Source organism: Schistocerca americana, chromosome 1, assembly GCF_021461395.2.
Source record: "Schistocerca americana isolate TAMUIC-IGC-003095 chromosome 1, iqSchAmer2.1, whole genome shotgun sequence".
NCBI lineage: Eukaryota > Metazoa > Arthropoda > Insecta > Orthoptera > Acrididae > Schistocerca > Schistocerca americana.
In genome coordinates this window covers 173,358,014-173,378,205 of record NC_060119.1, presented here as the reverse complement: position 1 = coordinate 173,378,205, position 20,192 = coordinate 173,358,014, and the positions used below count along the sequence as shown (strand labels likewise).

Below are 20,192 nucleotides of genomic sequence, written 5' to 3'. Positions count from 1 at the left end.
CTATACATTTATCTTCATGGCTAAGTACAGGAATATGGTAATCTTATTAGGCGCAGACTGAAACTTGACTATAGACTGGTACAGACTAATGTAGACTGACAAATTGGAGGTCTGTACACTCATTATAATACCTCGCGCGTTCATGTATCACTGCGCGAGTGTGATCCGCGAGGAGAAAAGGTTCTACATTAGCAGCAATCTCATTGGCTGCGTTACATATTAATACGCGGATCGGCGGAAGCAGAATTTGGTCCGTCTCTATGGCAGCGCCATCTCGTAGTGCGGAGACGGACGAGCGCTGCGCCTGCGCTGTTGCGCTTAGCGGGGCGCGCTGTAGTGGGAAAGTTGTGTACGCGCTGACTACGCGGAACTATGTACACAACAACAGATGTGAACGACTGTTGAGGAGATGTTTTCGGGCGAATAGACGTGCCGCTGGTGAGCGACTGATAGCCCAGATGAACCAGGGGGCTACCAACAGCACTACCTCAATGACCGTTCAATGAACGTTGCTGCGTATGGGCCTCCGCAGCAGGCGCCTGGTTCATGCACCCGTGCTGACTGCCCGTTCATTGGAAAAGAACGCTTTAATTTGCACAACAATACCATAACTGGACGTCCACTGAGTGGAATCAGGTGGCTTTTTCAGATTAATCACGTTTTATGCGGACAGATGGCCGTTGGCGTGTATGGTGTGAAACGTCTGGAGGCAAAGACCCTGCTACAATCGCAGGAAGGGTCCTGGCTGGAGGGCATTCCCTGGGTAATCTGGTCTTCTTAGAAGACATAATGCATCAACACAAGTATGCATCTATCCTTGGGGACCCTGTCCACCCCTACGTGCAGTTTTTTTCCTCCCAAAAATGGCGTCTACCAGCAGGACAACGGAATGTGTCAGACGGGTCGTGGTTCACGTTGTAAGAGCACCAGGATGATTTTGCCGTACTGCCGTGCCTACCAAACTCCCCGGATTTAAAGCCAATCGAGAATCTAGGCGACCACTACGATAGGGCTGTTCTCGACATGGATACTCAACCAAAAACCTTGCGCAGGCAGCCACGGCGCTGGAGCCGGCATGGCTCCACACAGCTGTCGGTAACTTCCAGAACCTCATTGACATTCTTCCTGCAAATCTCGTAGCGGTCCGCGCTGGGAAAGATGGATATTCAGGCTTTTTATTGGTGGTCACATCAATGTGACTGCGGTCAGTATGGGAGCGATACTTCGTGGGTTGTAGTACACTCCTCAATTCTTCACTTACTATTGTTTCTTGAAACTTTGTTGGCAGGCTATCGTGGTGTCAGTCCTCAAGCGTCTGCCAGTTCAAGTTTTTCAGCCTCTTTTTGACGCTCTCTCGTGCACCGAACGAAACTGTGGCCATTCGCTCTGCTCTTCTTCTGTTAGTTCTACCTGACATGAGTTCTATTCAGTCCAGCAATATTGTAGGATAGGTAGAAAAAGAGTTTCGTAACGCATTTTTCCAATATGCTTCGCATTAACTGAAGTCTACCATCCGATTTCATATCCATGGAGATTGGGACACATAGGTATTTTGGTGGGCGTAGCAATTGTGACTCACTGATATATTCTGTCATTTTTGTGTTTTGTGAAGGGAGATATCTTTCATTTCCAAGCGTTTAAAACAATTTGCCGATCCCTGCAGCATTTTGATATCTTATCAAGATGTGGCTAAATATTTGTCCATCTTTTTAAAATGTGCTTCGTTATAATTAACTCTATAATGTGGAAATGTTTGAGGTGTAAGTAGGCTGTTTATGTTTTCTTATTGGCAACGTTACGTAGCGCTCTGTATGAAAATCACTGGCTGTGCTGTGTGCAGTCTGTGGCTAGTTTGCACTGTTGTCTGCCATTGTAGTGATGGGCAGCTGGCTGTGAACAGCGCGTAGCGTTGCGCAGTTGGAGGTGAGCCGCCAGCAGTGGTGGATGTGGAGAGAGAAATGGCGGAGTTTTGAAATTTGTAAGACTGGATGTCACGAACTGCTATGTATATTATGATTTTTCAACACTGTTAAGGTACATACATTGTTTGTTCTCTATTAAAATCTTTCATTTGCTAACTATGCCTATCAGTAGTTAGTGCCTTCCGTAGTTTGAATCTTTTATTTAGCTGGCAGTAGTGGCGCTCGCTGTATTGCAGTAGTTCGAGTAACGAAGTTTTTTGTGAGGTAAGTGATTTGTGAAAGGTATAGGTTAATGTTAGTCAGGGCCATTCTTTTGTATGGATTATTCAAAGTCAGATTCCGTTGCGCTAAAAATATTGTGTGCCAGTTTAAGGACAGTCGTGTATAATTGTTCCAAGGGGACGTTTCAGAGGGTCTTATTAATATACCCCGCCAGATCATTAACATACACTCCTGGAAATTGAAATAAGAACACCGTGAATTCATTGTCCCATGAAGAGGAAACTTTATTGACACATTCCTGGGGTCAGATGATCACACTGACAGAACCACAGGCACATAGATACAGGCAACAGAGCATGCACAATGTCGGCACTAGTACAGTGTATATCCACCTTTCGCAGCAATGCAGGCTGCTTGTCTCCCATGGAGACGATCGTAGAGATGCTGGATGTAGTCCTGTGGAACGGCTTGCCATGCCATTTCCACCTGGCGCCTCAGTTGGACCAGCGTTCGTGCTGGACGTGCAGACTGCGTGAGACGACGCTTCATCCAGTCCCAAACATGCTCAATGGGGGACAGATCCGGAGATCTTGCTGGCTAGGGTAGTTGACGTACACCTTCTAGAGCACGTTGGGTGGCACGGGATACATGCGGACGTGCATTGTCCTGTTGGAACAGCAAGTTCCCTTGCCGGTCTAGGAATGGTAGAACGATGGGTTCGATGACGGTTTGGTTGTACCGTGCACTATTCAGTGTCCCCTCGACGATCACCAGTGGTGTACGGCCAGTGTAGGAGATCGCTCCCCACACCATGATGCCGGATGTTGGCCCTGTGTGCCTCGGTCGTATGCAGTCCTGATTGTGGCGCTCACCTGCACGGCGCCAAACACGCATACGACCATCATTGGCACCAAGGCAGAAGCGACTCTCATCGCTGAAGACGACACGTCTCCATTCGTCCCTCCATTCACGCCTGTTGCGACACCACTGGAGGCGGGCTGCACGATGTTGGGGCGTGAGCGGAAGACGGCCTAACGGTGTGCGGGACCGTAGCCCAGCTTCATGGAGACGGTTGCGAATGGTCCTCACCGATACCCCAGGAGCAACAGTGTCCCTAATTTGCTGGGAAGTGGCGGTGCGGTCCCCTACGGCACTGCGTAGGATCCTACGGTCTTGGCGTGCATCCGTGCGTCGCTGCGGTCCGGTCCCAAACTTATTTAGCAAGCGGTGTTGTGATTCTGCGTCATATATGTTCTGGATGGCCCGAAATAATGTATCGATGAGGCTGTCTCGAACTATGGCTTTGCGGATACCATGTGAGAAAACTACAATGTGGGTTTCGCATGATGGTGACGTGGGGAGCCTTGTTGACTGGCATGGAGGTAGTCATTCTTTTCTAGATACACTACATTTAAGTTCAAAATATGTTCTACTATCCCCGAATGCCTGTCAAAGATATAGCACAGCAATTTTGTGCAACATTTCTTCTGCCTTTCTCGCAGACAGTTTCGATTAATATTGCATCATATGTCGTGGCGTGCAACCACATCATTGTTGGTCCTTTCGACATTTCAGCCGATAATCGTACAGTCATCTTCAGTGTGTGCTGGAGACAGAATTGCAAGCACTTAATGCTATGCCGTGGAGTAGATGTATGTTCGTCAGACATAAATCTGTTGGCAACAAGACCGTCAATCACACATAAAACTTTACGCGTCTATGAGTGAAACACAGCAAGCGCCGTATCAGCAAATCCACAGCGCTTAAGAGTTACGTGGTTTATTATTATTATTATTATTATTATTATTATGTCTGCCCCTGGTAGCTGAGTGGTCACCGCCATGGAATGTCATACCTAACGGCCGGGTTAAATTCCCGGTTGGGTCAGAGATTTTCTCCACTCAGGGACAGCGTGTTGTGTTGTCCTTATCATCATCATTTCATCCCCATCGCCACGCAAGTCGCCAAAGTAGCGTCAATTCGAAAGACTTGCACAAGGCGACCGGTCTTCCCACCGGGAGGCCCTAGCCACACTGCATTTCCATTTCTAATTTTATTATTATTTCTATTACACTACTGGTCATTAAAATTGCTACACCACGAAGATAACGTGCTACATACGCGAAAGTTAACCGACAGGAAGAAGATGCTGTGATATGCAAATGATTAGCTTTTCAGAGCATTCACACAAGCTTGGCGCCGGTGGCGACACCTACAACGTGCTGACATGAGGAAAGGTTCCAACCGATTTCTCATACAGAAACAGCAGTTGACCGCCGTTGCCTGGTGAAACGTTGTTGTGATGCCTCATGTAAGGAGGAGAAATGCGTACCATCACGTTTCCGACTTTGATAAAGGTCGGATTGTAGCCTATCGCGATTGCGGTTCATCGTATCGCGACATTGCTGCTCGCATTGGTCGAGATCCAATGACTGTTAGCAGAATATGGAATCGGTGGGTTCAGGAGGGTAATACGGAACGCCGTGCTCGATCCCAACGGTCTCGTATCACTAGCAGTCGAGATGACAGAAATCTTATCCGCATGGCTGTAACGGACGTGCAGCCACGTCTCGATCCCTGAGTCAACAGATGGGGACGTTTGCAAGACAACAACCATCTACACGAACAGTTCGACGACGTTTGCAGCAGCATGGACTATCAGCTCGGAGACCATGGCTGCGGTTACCCTTGACGCTACATCACAGACAGGTGCGCCTGCGATGGTGTACTCAACGACGAACCTGCGTGCACGAATGGCAAAACGTCTTTTTTTTTCGGATGATTCCAGGTTCTGTTTACAGCATCATGATGGTCGCATTCGAATTTGGCGACATCGCGGTGAACGCACATTGGAAGCGTGTATCCTCGTCATCGCTATTGTGGCATATCACCCGGCGTGATGGTTTGGTGTGCCATTAGCTACACGTCTCGGTCACCTCTTGTTCGCATTGACGGCACTTTGAACAGTGGACGTTACATTTCAGATGTGTTACGACCCGTGGCTCTACCCTTCATTCGATCCCTGCGAAACCCTACATTTCAGCAGGATAATGCACGACCGCATGTTGCAGGTCCTGTACGGGCCTTTCTGGATACAGAAAATGTTCGACTGCTGCCCTGGCCAGCACATTCTCCAGATCTATCACCAACTGAAAACGTATGGTCAATGGTGGCCGAGCAACTGGCTCGTTACAATACGCCAGTCACCTCTTGATGAACTGTGGTGTCGTGTTGAAGCTGCATAGGCAGCTAGCTGTACCTGTACACGCCATCCAAGGTCTGTTTGACTCAATGCCCAGGCGTATCAAGGCCGTTATTACGGCCAGAGGTGGTTGTTCAGGGTACTGATTTCTCAGGATTTATGCACCCAAATAACATGAGAATGTAATCACATGTCAGTTCTAGTATAATATATTTGTCCAATGAATACCCGTTTATCATCTGCATTTCTTGTTGGTGTAGCAATTTTAATGGCCAGTAGTGTAATTACCTTCAAGTTGCGACCTATAATGAGTCGGCCAGCGAGTGAGGAGATGGAACTGTATCAGTAGACTGTCAGTATGGGGACCAGTGCTTGAGTCTGCCCCTGCCGCAGGCCTCGCGTGCGCTCGGTGCGGCTGTGCGACTGGCCGGAGGCGACGCTCGACCCCGCGGCGCTGGCCCGAGCCTTCCCGGGCGCCCAGCAGGTGGCGCTGCTCAGCGCCAACGTCTCCCGCCTCTCCGCGCCGTTCCCGCCCATGGCCAAGCTGGAGGTGAGTGACATTCAGGGCTGTAAAATTACTGTAGACTAACATAAGTGGTTCATGGTGTGTCTTCCTGTTGTCATGTCCTAGTTCATGAACCACGGGCAACGTATGAGTGGACAAGTAAGTGGTTCTGACAGTCGGGACACCAGTTACTTTGGAATAAGGCTGGGCATCTCGGACATAATCTGAGTCGTGGTCACCTTTGTGCTCAGACGGCAAAATCTACCAAATCCACCGGTTAGTCCCTCAACCGTTAGGGGTAAAACTCATTGGGACCCGGGGCAAGTAAGGCTAGCAGTCTGCTTCCCTGGTACTTTAAATATGATGCTGGCAACAATCAGAGCAAAATGCCTCGGACCTTTGGAGGTAACGGAGTCCCACCTCTAATTGAGAAAACAGGGACTCCTAAGATACGACTCGGCAAACGAATGGTAACGAGATGTGGAGCTATTAATATCAATGGGGGCTACCCTGGGAAGAAGGAAGAGCTGGCAGAGGCTGTAAGTAAGATGGGGTTGGACGTTTTAGCTATTAGTGACATTCGAGTAAGGGGTGAGAAAGAAGAGGAAGTGGGAGAATACAAGGTCTACCTGTCAGGAGTCAAAGCAGGAACAGCACAATGGGGTGTAGGGCTTTACATCAGGAAAGAAATGGAACCCAGCATAGTTGCAATAAGGTATGTAAACGAACGACTGATGTGGATAGATTTGACAGTGTCTAGCAAGAAAATTAGGACTGTGTCAGTATATTCGCATTGTGAAGGGACAGACCAAGATAAGATGGATAGTATTTATGACGCACTCAGTGATGTAGTTGTTAGAGTAAAGGACAAGGACAGTGTTCTACTCATGGGTGATTTTAATGCCAGGATTGGAAATCGAACAGAAGGGTATGAAAAGGTTATGGGTAAATTTGGAGAGGATATGGAGGCCAACAGGAACGGGAAACAACTCTTGGATTTCTGGGCCAGTATGGGCTTAGTAATCACAAACTCCTTTTTTAAACATAAGAACATTCACGGGTATACTTGGGGAAGCAGGGGAACCAGATCTGTCATTGACTATATAATAACAGATCAGGAATTCAGGAAGGCTGTGAGGGACACACGTGTATTCAGGGGATTCTTTGATGACACTGATGACTATTTAATCTGCAGTGAAATTGGTATTGTGAGGCCGAAAGTGCAGGAGGTCAGGTTCATATGTAGGAGGATAAGAGTGGAGAAACTTCAGGACAAGGAAATCAGGCACAAGTACATAACAGTGATCTCAAAAGTACCAGTTAGTGGAATTAGTCAATTACAGTCATTGGAAAAGGAATGGACAAGGTACAGGGACACAGTACTAGAATTGGCTAAAGAATGTCTTAAAGCAGTAGTGTGTAAAGGTAGGATGAAGCAAACAGCCTGGTGGAATGACACAGTCAAGGCAGCCTGTAAAAGGAAAAAGAAGGCGTATCAAAAATGGCTACATACTAGAACTCAGGTAGAGAAAGTTATGTTGAAGAAAGAAACAAAGCCAAACAGATAATTGCAGCAACTAAGAAGAAATCTTGGGAAGACTTTGGAAACAGGTTGGAGACTTTGGGTCAAGCTGCTGGAAAACCATTCTGGAGTGTAATTAGCAGTCTTAGAAAGGGAGGTAAGAAGGAAATCACAAGTATTTTGGACAGATCAGGAAAACTGCTGGTGAATCCTGTTGATGCCTTGGGCAGATGGAGGGAATATTTTGAAGAGTTGCTCAATGTAGGTGAAAATACGATCAGTAATGTTTCAGATTTCGATGTACAATGGGATAGGAATGATGATGGAAACAGGATCACATTTGAGGAAGTGAAGAAAATGGTCAATAGATTGCAGTGCAATAAAGCGGCTGGGGTGGATGAAATTAAGTCGGAACTCATCAAATACAGTGGAATGTCAGATCTTAAACGGCTACACAGGATAACTGAAATGGCGTGGGAGTCGGGACAGGTTCCATCAGACTGGACGAAAGCAGTAATCACACCAATCTTTAAACATGGAAACAGAAAAGATTGTAACAACTACAGAAGTATCTTTTTAATCAGCGTTGTGGGTAAAATCTTCTCAGATATTGTTGAAAGGAAAGTGCAAGTATTAGTTGAGGACAAATTGAATGAAAATCAGTGTGGGTTTAAGCCTCTTAGAGGTTGTCAGGACCAGATCTTTAGCTTACGGCAAATAATGGAGAAGTGTTAAGAGTGGAACAGAGAATTGTATCTATGCTTTACAGATCTAGAAAAGGCATATGACCAGGTTCCTAGGAGGAAGCTATTGTCTGTTCTACGAGATTATGGAATAGGAGGCAAACTTTTTCAAGCAATTAAAGGTCTTTACATAGATAGGCAGCAGTTAGAGTTGACGGTAAATTGAGTTCATGGTTCAGAGTAGTTTCAGGGGTAAGACAAGGCTGAAACCTGTCTCCACTGTTGTTCATATTATTTATGGATCATATGTTGAAAACAGCAGGCCGATGTGGCCGTGCGGTTAAAGGCGCTTCAGTCTGGAACCGCGTGACCGCTACGGTCGCAGGTTCGAATCCTGCGTCGGGCATGGATGTGTGTGATGTCCTTCGGTTAGTTAGGTTTAAGTAGTTCTAAGTTCTAGGGGACTGATGACCACAGAAGTTAAGTCCCATAGTGCTCAGAGCCATTTGTTGAAAACAGTAGACTGGCTGGGTGAGATTAAGATATGTGAACACAAAATAAGCAATCTCGCGTATGCGGAAGACTTAGTTGTGATGGCAGATTCGATTGAAAGTTTGCAAAGTAATATTTCAGGGCTAGATCAGAAATGTAAGGACTATGGTATGAAGATTAGCATCTCCAAAACGAAAGTAATGACAGTGGGAGAGAGATATAAACGGTTTGAGTGCCAAATAGGAGGAACAAAGTTAGAACAGGTGGACGGTTTCAAGTACTTAGGATGCATATTCTCACAGGATGGCAACATAGTGAAAGAACTGGAAGCGAGGTGTAGCAAACCTAATGCAGTGAGCGCTCAGCTACGATCTACTACAAGAAGGAAGTCAGTACCAAGACTAAGTTATCTGTGCACCGTTCAATCTTTCGACCAACTTTGTTGTATGGGAGCGAAAGCTGGGTGGATTCAGGTTACCTCATCAACAAGGTTGATGTTACGGATATGAAAGTAGCTAGGGTGATTGCAGGTACTAGTAGATGGGAACACTGGCAGGAGGGTGTCCACAATGAGGAAATCAAAGAAAAACTGGGAATGATCTCTATAGATGTAGCAGTCAGGGCGAACAGGCTTTGATGGTGGGGTCATGTTCCACGCATGGGAGAAGCAAGGTTACCCAAGAGACTCATGGGTTCAGCAGTAGAGGGTAGGAGGAGTCGGGGAAGACCAAGGAGAAGGTACCTGGATACGGTTAAGAATGATTTTGAAGTAATAGGCTTAACATCAGAAGAGGCACCAATGTTAGCACTGAATAGGGGATCATGAAGGAATTTTATAAGGGGGACTATTCTCCAGACTGAACGCTGAAAGGCATAATCAGTCTTAAATGATGATGGTGATGATGATAAGTAAGAATAGAATACAGTAAGTTTTCAAATAACTTTGGTCATTAAAGTCGTACCCTGTGTTACATGTACTTTAGGGTGTGTTGCATACCTACTAGGCGTTACCTCATAATGAACTCTCTTTACGTATACGATCAGGGCCTTACTAGATTCCTCGAAAAACCAGAAGTGATGAACTGTCTAGAAAATGAATGGGGATACATAAAGGGTCGGGTAAACTGTAGAACACCTTACTTCTACATAGGTCCCTCTCTGTTACTTAAAAATAAACAGTCCATGCAACAGAATTGAAATTTTGAATCTTTAATTCAGGTTTAATTCGAAAATTGCTGACCTGTAATGTGAAACAGAGGGAGATCGCAGTAAAAGTAAAGAAAACCATAAGGGTTTAACATGTAGCGTTAGAAAACGCAATTTACTCAACAAAAAGGTAAAATAAAGAGAAATCGCAATACGGCAATGTATCAAATGTCCCTTCAATACTTCGTCGAACTTAAATAAAATTATCTCTGTTATTCATAAACAACTTTTGCATTTAACAATAATAACAGAAATCCCTTGTCATCGACCATGATGAACAACGTTCTATAGAGTAAAAGATAACGTTATTAATTGTATATATTTATGTGCTTATACATAAACAGTACTTGAATCAAAAGTAGTTGCTTTTGTCATATAAAAGAAGTTACATGATCAAGCAATTTTTATTACTTACAAAATACAATTAGTATTCTGTAAGGGTGTAAAATACACAATGGACTAATACTGACTGATGTCTGGATCTAATTATGTGCAAAACGAATACATGAACAAACGAAGAGAAGTCGTTGGTTCCCAGCTTCTTTCTTACACATTCATTTATGTTTCTTCACCTACCAATAACAAAAAGCACTCCGTCGTCAGGCCACGAGTAGCCTACCGGGACCATCCGACCACCGTGTCATCCTCAGTAGAGGATGCGGATAGGAGGGGCGTGGAGTCAGCACATCGCTCTCCTGCTCGTTATGATGGTATTCTTGACCGAAGCCGCTACTATTCGGTCGAGTAGCTCCTCAATTGGCATCACGACGCTGAGTGCTCCCCGAAAAATGGCAACAGCGCATGGCGGACTGGATGGTCACCCATCCAAGTGCCGACCACGCCCGACAGCGCTTAACTTCGGTGACCTCACGGGAACCGGTGTATCCACTGCGACAAGGCCCTTGCCCTTAACCTACCAATACTACCGTTAATCCTACCATTTTCTACGTCATTTATGTACCGTAAGAAACTACCAAAATTTAGTCTTGGTTGTAATCAATTCTTCTCACGCTCTCACGTATCACCGGCTGTATGACTGCACCAGTGTATAGTACCTCATCGTCAGTTCCTATTCACTTGGAGACCTTATCAACTACAATTTTTTTACAGCCCCATAGAAGCATTACTAGCAATTTAGGTAATGTATACCGCTAGTATAAGGTCAATACACGCTGGAGCGAGCGGAACACAATGGAACGGAACGGAACGGAACGGAACGGAAGCCGAAGTCACCTTCAAATGGTGGTGCGTCCACACGAGATGAAACGTCACCACGACAACATTTGGCTTAGGCTAGTAGCGAATGATGATAGTGAGGTTATGACATACCATCTCTGATACAAAAAGTCAGAATATAGTATCAGAATTAAGTAAATAGCTATGATAAACTGCATTAACGTCCAAATCAGAATTAACAGCTCATGTTCTTGCAAAGATTGGTGGCAAACTGCAGAGAAGTGATACAACAGAAAAAATGTCGCCCAAACATTTCAAAACATGACAGGCTTTTGCTGCAGAATATAGACTGCTTGACAAAAAAGGTGAAGCGCCCAGAAAAGTAGTAGTAAGCGAAATAAAATTTCACAGGTTGAGAGGGTATGTGACATTATTTGATTGATTAAAAACTCGAGTCGTATTTGCAAACAACTTGGCAGTACGAGCTCCCTTATGAGTCAAACATTGCACACGCCCTGATTTAGATGGGTGCACTGATTCGTTTGGGATGGGTGTCGTAGTGCCTTTGTATCCTCTATTGGTACTAGTTGTTCAAATGGCTCTGAGCACTAAGGGACTTAACTTCTGAGGTCATCAGTGCCCTAGAACTTATAACTACTTAAACCTAACTAACCTAAGGACATCACACACATCCATGCCCGAGGTAGGATTCGAACCTGCGACTACTAGTTGTCCAACAACTGTTGTAACTGATCCTCGCCATCTTGAGTACTAGCACTGCGATAGAGATGAGATCTTACCTGATCCCACACAAATTGCGTTGGGGACAGACCTGACTATCTGTCTTCCCACAGAAGTGCACCAACATCACGCAGACAAATTGGTTGGCTATCATCCGCAGCAAGCGCAGAAATACATAATTTGTAAATAAAAGCCACCTTATCCTGCTGCAATGTATTTTGTTTCTCCCAGACTCGTTTCGCCTTTTTCTTTAGGCATCTTCAGTGGGACCTAGAATGATACATTTTTGTTTTCATATATGATATTGAATGGCTCTGAGCACTATGGGACTCAACATCTGAGGTCATCAGTCCCGTAGAACTTAGAACTACTTAAACCTAACTAACCTAAGGACACCACACACATCCAAGCCCGAGGCAGGATTCGAACCTGCGACCGTAGTGGTCGCGCGGTTGCAGACTGAAGCACCTAGAACCGCTCGGTCACACCGGCCGGCGATATATGATATTTGTAGATTATAAAACATCTCACCTCCCGTTTTTTTTGCGTAAGTAAGTGATTACTCTTAGAGTTTTTGCTTCGCATCTGCGTTTCCTGTCATCTCTTCACACGCTGGTGGTCGCACTATAACTTCGCTTACGAAAAAAATGCACGATTTCATGTTCCGAACTTTTTTCTTGACACTTTTTCATATTGTTTGCCCTGACTGCTGTGGATCACTATTAGTGTTTTGTTACGAGTTTAAGATATTTGATCGAAAACGTAACGTCGTAACTGCTGTGAGTACACTTTGTCTCCCCCTGCTTGGTTTGTTTGCGCACATGTTGCCAGTCTAACGAAGTATTTGATGAAAACTGATGTCCATTCATTTATGTTATGTTTATATCTCTGTGTGTGTGTGTGTGTGTGTGTGTGTGTGTACGAGCTCCCGTGCGTGTCTGGATGGGTGGGTGCCTTAAAGTAAAAGGCGAAACGCATCTGGGAGCAACAAAATACGATTCAGCAAGGAAAGCAGGTTTTCATTTACAAAACAAATAACACACAGATAATTCATAGATACCCATGCCATATGTGGACGATCATTGTCATGTTGAAAAATGGTGCCACGATAGTGTTGCGTGACGTAACAGATGAGGACACAAGATGCCTGTGGCATACTGTTGTGGCGTCATAGTGTCCTCACTTACCATCATTCATGAGCTGAAGTCGTAATCAGTAGCTCACCAGACCGTGAATCCACGAGTAACGCCGAAGTGCTTTTCCAAAACGTCAGGCAGATGGGATTTGTTTCTAGCTAGCCACTGATAGTGGACATCACGGACAGTGCAGAACCATGCTTCACCGCATAACATAATGGAACTCAATCACTAGTCCGTGCTTCTCGGTCATGGCACCACTCCAGACGCAGCCACTTGTGATTTTAATAGTTCCTCGCATATGGGATGGCGTTTCCCTAGCCAGGCGCTGCTGGTCTCCAAACAATGGTGTGAGGTGACATTGGATTTTCGATACAGATGAGCCAGTGCGCGGGTGGTTTTCAACATATATCGAGGCAAATACTGACAAGTTCCCAGTCTCAACTTCAGTACGAAAAATATTAACTAGCTGCTTCGTGGGGGTTTCAAAAAATGGTTCAAATGGCTCTGAGCACTATGGGACTTAACATCTGAGGTCATCAGTCCCCTAGAAATTAGAACTACTTAAACCTAACTAACCTAAGGACATCACACACATCCATGGCCAAAGCAGGATTCGAACCTACGACCGTAGCAGTGGTGCGGTTCCGGACTGAAGCGCCTAGAACCGCTCGGCCACCGAGGCCGGCTTGGGGGAGGGGGGGGGGTGTTATGATTTAAAGTATTTCAAGCACCTTAACATTAGGAATAAAAAAACACCGGAAGTGTCCTACATGTGGCTACTGAACCGACAGACGAAGTTTTCTACTTCGCCACTTCTAAATACTGCCAGAACATTTTAAGTAAAACTTAGCCGGTTTCTCACTTTTATATTTCTTTAGTTAATAATAACTATTCGGTGCTATGAAGTACTTTAATGTGAATGTGACCCAAGTTAAATACTACAAAACAAGACCAGGGGACTAGCGATACAGTGTGTGCTGTAGTTAACAGAAATATAACGACAATACAGATCACTGACAATCTATTTGTTTACTCAGTACTTCATACTTCAAATACTTCGTATGGCGTAGATCACATCACATTTAGAATTAGCTCTTAATTCCTTAGGTGTTTGTTGTCTCATTGTTTGGTCGTGCTTCAGAATTTTTGATGATGTTTTTGTAACAGTCTATCAGTATAAAACTGACTTAAAACCAGACGGGTAGAAATATGTCTTTTGGATGTATTGTTTATAATGTTATACTACGAACCTACAGTCAAGTTAATTGAATTTAACTTCCCTTGTCTAATAAACTTTATCCCCGTCGAGGTGCTTTTGTTCAACACTTCTTAGCCTAAGTCCGATATTTTAAGAGCACCATTATTTTGTGTTTGCACTATTTGCCTAGGATTTTATCAACAGCATCAATTTATTTTCGGAAGAACTGATACACTTTTGTTATTAGCCTTATTCATTCAAGGTTTGTGATTAAATGAGAGAACTACAGTGTTAGGTGAACGATGAATAACGTGTCTCACATTCGCAAGAGCAGACTTATTTATCATTTTGTGCCATTTTCCTTCGTTCAAGATTATTTGCAGTTTTCTTTCAGACGTGCGAAAAAGTTATTGCTCCATTTTCTCTTTCGTCTTCGGTTTCCAACGCCATGATGCGACACATTAAATCTCACGAACACCTGCACGCATTGTATTTTCCAGGAGACTTGTTTCTATGCTTTAGAACTCGCACGCCATATTTTCATGGTTATTTAGCGTTCTGCAACAGCAGGTATACTATTCATCGAGTTAAGCGGAACAATATTCGCTCATTACCATACAATGCCCTATCAACTACGTACCTTCTTTACGTGGTCCATACTGAGAACAGCAAAAGACAAAGTGGTACTGAATCACAGGCCAATGAACCAGCGACGCGTATCAGAGATACAGCTTTACGTAGTACGCAGTCATTACCGTCGTTTGTATTCTGTCAGACCACTCTGACTCCCTTCTAACGTACACGAAGTTCGTTCCTTATCAGTTTATTTGTCAGTTCTCCTCAAATCATATTAGATGCTCTGTCGTTTTTCATTTCATCATGTACTCTAGACAGTTGCTAAGCAGCTGCAGTGTCACAAAAATTCTTCACTAAGCAGAAAAAACGTCTACACTATATACTGAAGGAGTGTGACGTGTGGCTAAACTAAACAACAATACAACACTACGAAGTTAACACTGTTACGGCCAAAATGTGAATGGAACAGTAAATTTATCAGCAGCTTTTAATAATTAATTACTTAAAAATGGTACTGTGTATGTACCTGTGAGTGTGTGTGTGTGTGTGTGTGTGTGTGTGTGTGTGTGTGTGTGTGTGTGTGTGTATGTGTGTGTATGTGTGTGTATGTGTGTGTGTGACAAAGAGAGAGAGAGAGAGAGAGAGAGAGAGAGAGAGAGAGCGTCGACAAAAAAAGATACTACTCTTTCCACATTAATTGTTCTTGGAACGTTCTAAAGATACAGTTTGGTATCGCTTTAAGGGTTTAGGCGCACTGCAGCAAATTGATGTACCTCTGCTTTGTGTTGGAATCCCAGCGGTCGTCTTATCCCTCCGAAAACGTCCAACACTGCTCGTAGTCTGGAAGAAAGGAACATATATTCCAGCCCGGCTATTCGCATTTACGTTTGTTTGTGATTTTCGTAAATTTATTATTGCAAATCACAGGATGGTTCCTTTGAAAAGAAAGAATGTGGCTGAAGTTCCCACTCGTTCTCGACCATTCCGAGTTTCAACTTCTGCTGTAATAACTGCTTCATCGACGTGACTTTCAATCCTAATCTCTCGTATGTCCCTGACATACGTGATTTGAGAAGCGCGAATAAACGCATCCTCTGTGTAAGATGTCTGTTCCCAATAATCAATATTCGTACTGTGGTGTTCACTTCAAGGTCATGGCGCTGACTACTCCAACAGAATCAAAAATGGTTCAGACGGCTCTGAGCACTATGGGACTTAACATCTGAGGTCACCAGTACCCTAGAACTTAGAACTACTTAAACATTACTAACCTAAGGACATCACATACATCCATGCCCGAGGCAGGATTCGAACCTGCGATCGTAGCGGTCGCGCGGTTCCAGACTGAAGCACCACACCGACTCTAACAGAAAGACCACGTTTATTCTATGTATTTCACCTCCAAGGAGAAGAAAAGCTGTCAGATTTTACGCAGATGTTCAGGATTATAGTCGTAGGCTGGAGTAGAATGACTACCATAATGATATCACGAGGCACTGATGACTCATTTTTCGATTGATCAAGGAGAAAAGTCAAAATTTTTCTTTTAGTGCTTTACAGTGGTTCCACTTATGCTTAAAATCCTAATTTTTCAGTCCAGAGTGTGAGATATGGACTTTTACAAATCCCTCTCATTCTGATATAACCTAGCATTTCTAAAGAATGTGTGTACAGAATAAGACCTCTTTCAACTTGTTTACATCATATTCACTTAAATCTTTTTCACATTCTTGCGCAGTCACTTGCAACAGAACGAGTCCCCTCATGCTTTCAGTTCTTGCGTAATGTGCGATATAAAATAGTTTTCCCGTCGATCCTTATTATTACCAGTCCTTGCGAACTTTTTGTTCCGTTTTTTATGTCACAATGGTACCCACTATCACCGTCGTTAAAGAGATGAATGTGAGATGCTCCGAAAGTCTGTAGTTCACTCGCAGCTGTTGAAGAAAAGAAGCTTTAGTGAAGTTCTCCGTCGATAGGGCGTATCCTCAGGTACATGCCATCTGTTTATTTATTTATTTCACTCTCAGGTTTCTTTATAGTCTATATTCTAGCATGTACGTCGCAATCAGAAATACCACTGCATTGACTAACCTAAGTTTTATGTTCATTACAATTATTCAATCATTGTAGGATCATGCATCACAATGTTTCACACTTCGCAGTTGGCGTCTGAACACTTAACAGTTACTATCCGATAACCACCCACCACATTCCCTGGTTGAAAACGAGAGCTCCCTGATACATGAAGATCTAAACCGTATAGATACCAGACAACTCCTTTAGTAAGGTTAACCTTTGTTGACCCAATTCATGACAGTTGTATATCACTGTTTGCGACGTTTCTCTTTCCTACTTTGATCCACCTTCCCCATACTTCGTTAATTTGTCTAATCTTCTACTTAAAGTAAATTCTGTGCCATTCCTACTTCATTTAAGAGTGTAGTAGACGATCCTCCATACTCTTCCTAACGACTGTCTATCTGGTATGTAGAATATGTATTACAATCTCTATCCACAAAAACACTTAGTCACGCAAATTTCGTTACAATTTATTACCGTATTTCACAGACAATAGTAATGCTGGTCGTAACCTCCAGAAAAAAATCTCCTCCTCTGAACACCTGCGTGTGTGTGCTCACTCAGTCACTGGCAGGGAAAGTGTGTCATCCACGTAATTACGTTTTAATAGCTCTCCGAGAATGACTAAGATGCTCTCATCTCGCGAGTTGTGCATTGGTGTTCCTGACACAGTTGCTAATTACTGTGTGGTAAAAAATACGTAAACCACGCATAATGCACACAAGTTGTTGGAAAAAATAATTTGCTGAAGAAGGTACTGAGAACCTTCTCTGTGACGAGCAGTTTGGCTTTCGGAAAGGTAATGGGACCCGAGAGGCAGTTCCTATGTTGCGATTAATAATCGAAATTACGGTTTAAGAAAGATCAAGGCATCTTATAGGATTATGAATATGAAGATGGTATCTGTTCTTCCGGACATGTCCGAAAGAATAGATACGATCTTCATATAGATTGGGCTTACCGGCCAATGATCTTCAGTGCGGATGCACTCACATTGCTTAGACTCTTACGGGAATCGCTGTATTGACTGCTGTGAGTAATGAGTGTAGTGGGCAGGGGTACAACAAATGTAGTGTGTGGACAGATAGTTGGAAATGCGGATCTCACGGGGAGTGTGCCATAGATAGTCCATGCAGTCACACTATCGTCTGTGTCCTCGATGGCTCAGTCGGATAGAACGTCTGCCATCAGAAGATTCCGGGTTCGAGTCCCGGTCTGGGCCCACATTTTCAGCTGTCCCTGTTGATATTTATCAACGGGTGTAAACAGCTAATGGTCTGCTTCTAGAGAGTGGGCTGCATCTAGAATAGGAAGTATTTTAGAGTGAGGATCCATTTATAATGGAAAGTATCCCACAGTGGGGATGCATGCATCCTAAACTTTAATGACACGCTGTGTCGTATTACACGAGATGACAAATGCCATGTTGGATGACATGATGGTATGTGTCATGTTATATGACATGAAACCGTGTATCATGTTACTTTACTTAACACGATGCATTATATTACATGACATTGGTACTAATGTTAACAAGTCAAAAAGCGTCAATATTGAACTGTGATTTATTTTCAAAGAATATTCTTAAGAATTTATTTTATTTACTAGTGATTCATCAAGAACATAAACACATTTAATCACAGTATGTAAGCATGGAAGTAGTTGCCAGGAAGTAACTGATGAAATCATAACCAAATTCCTTATAACAAATGGGAATTTTATTCACTTTAGTGGTGCCTGAAAGTTTTTTTTAGAAAAAAGAAACCGATTTAAAATTATAATCAGAAAGCACCCTCTAAATATCAAAGTTACAATTTATTGAGAGGCAGAAAGAAAAGTTTTGACTGTATGAGCTTTCGGGCAGAGAACCTTGCCACTCCCATTTGACACGGCCGTAGTTATGACCGCTCACAACAGCCTCTGAAAGACTACACTGGTGCAAATCTGCAACGCACCAGATAACTTTAAACTAAGTTTTTGACAATTTACAAAAGTACATAAACTATGCACCCCCCGTAGGAGGGATGGAAATGGTACAAAACACTAACAATTAAAATATTAACATTGCCACCGAAGGTGCAACTTAATTTTAACTTTTAAGAAAAGCCTTACGGTGAAAATGTGTCAACTTTATATACTAAAATGATCATTTAAATAAAAGCCCATGAAATGCAATCTCATATAAAATTCTACAAGGTTGGCCAAACAATAGTTAAGATGCTGTACGGTACACAGATACCGCCTCTCAAGATCATAGGCAATAATATCAAAGTTTCCAAAGATCAAAACATATTTCAGGTATTAGGCAGTTACATTCCAAGCAATAAATTCGTTAACACACCAAATCCGACAAACGTGACAGAGGCAGCTACTAACGTACACTAGATTGATAGGGAGATTACCGAACAACCCGAACCGCAGGTTGCTCTAACCCGCCCCTACTCCACAAGGGAAAAACGGACCACCCAATTTATAAACAACCACCTTCCAGCGGGTGGGCAAACGGAGAAGAATGGTGGGACGACCCCAAAGCAAAACGGCTGGTGACCTCACCAAGAAAACAAGTAGAATTTAACAAGAGTAAATCAAACAACATATCACTTCTCACTTAACTTCTAATAAACTGCGAATTCTCGAGAAGACCTGGCGCAGAACCCCCAAATCGCTCTCCCGAACCGTCCGCTGCCAACTGCTTCAACGAACGCAGGAAGGCGCGCCGATCTCCCGTCTCATGGCATCGCAGCTCCCACCGGCCAGACTGATGTCGTGAGTTGACTCTTGTTGCTCTCGTATCTAGCGTGAAGTCACTACCCCTCGCTATACGCCGCGGCCCACTGGACTCACGTGGCGACCTCACATGCGCCGACGCTCAAGACGGACAGGTCATCTCGTGTCTCAGTGCGCGACCGACCAACCGATCGATCCAACCGCCAATGACCACTCCCTGAGAAAACTCGGGCAGACTGGCGGCCTAACGCGCAGACTCAGATGCGGGAACTAAGCCCCGATCTGGCAACCACTTGCTGAGTTCTCTTATTGCCTAACAAATGCGGACGAGAGACAGACCAGCAAACTGGGGACGAGAGACTGACCCAGACTGGCCGACTGACGAGATTTTTTTTCCCTTTATTGATTTTCAATTCCCCCCCGAAGGGGGCGGGCTGGCAGCAGTCTAGGACTGACGAGCTCATAGCGCCCCTTAAATGCACGTGAACAGGCAACCTTTCCCACCAGAGGGAGACACCAAAGCTGTCATTGCCACTGCGGTGCCACCGCCAGAAATGGAGGGCGACTGCTTCACACTACGCGCTGTGGCACGCTCTTCAAATCAGCAGTTTTTTACCACGGCTCAAATATATCAAGATGTTTTCATTTAAATGTCTTTAAAGGCGTCAGATAAGTCGAAAAACTAGTTCCTTTCTTTTATATCCCTAATCTTGCCAAAGACATATTCGCCTTTTTTCTACTATGGTGTGGGCACTTTTCATTCTGGTTATGTGTTTTTGTCTACGTTCTTACAGAATTT

The 20,192-nt window shown here is 44.0% G+C and overlaps 1 protein-coding gene across 1 annotated transcript in view; it reads left to right on the top strand.

Moving 5' to 3' along the window:
- Positions 1-20,192, top strand: part of LOC124602299 (protein singed wings 2) — a 443,654-nt gene that overhangs the window by 308,933 nt on the left and 114,529 nt on the right. Inside the window, exon 3 of the mRNA XM_047136347.1 lies at positions 5,740-5,896. Coding sequence (XP_046992303.1) covers positions 5,740-5,896 — 157 coding nt within the window. The remainder of the gene's footprint in view (positions 1-5,739; positions 5,897-20,192) is intronic.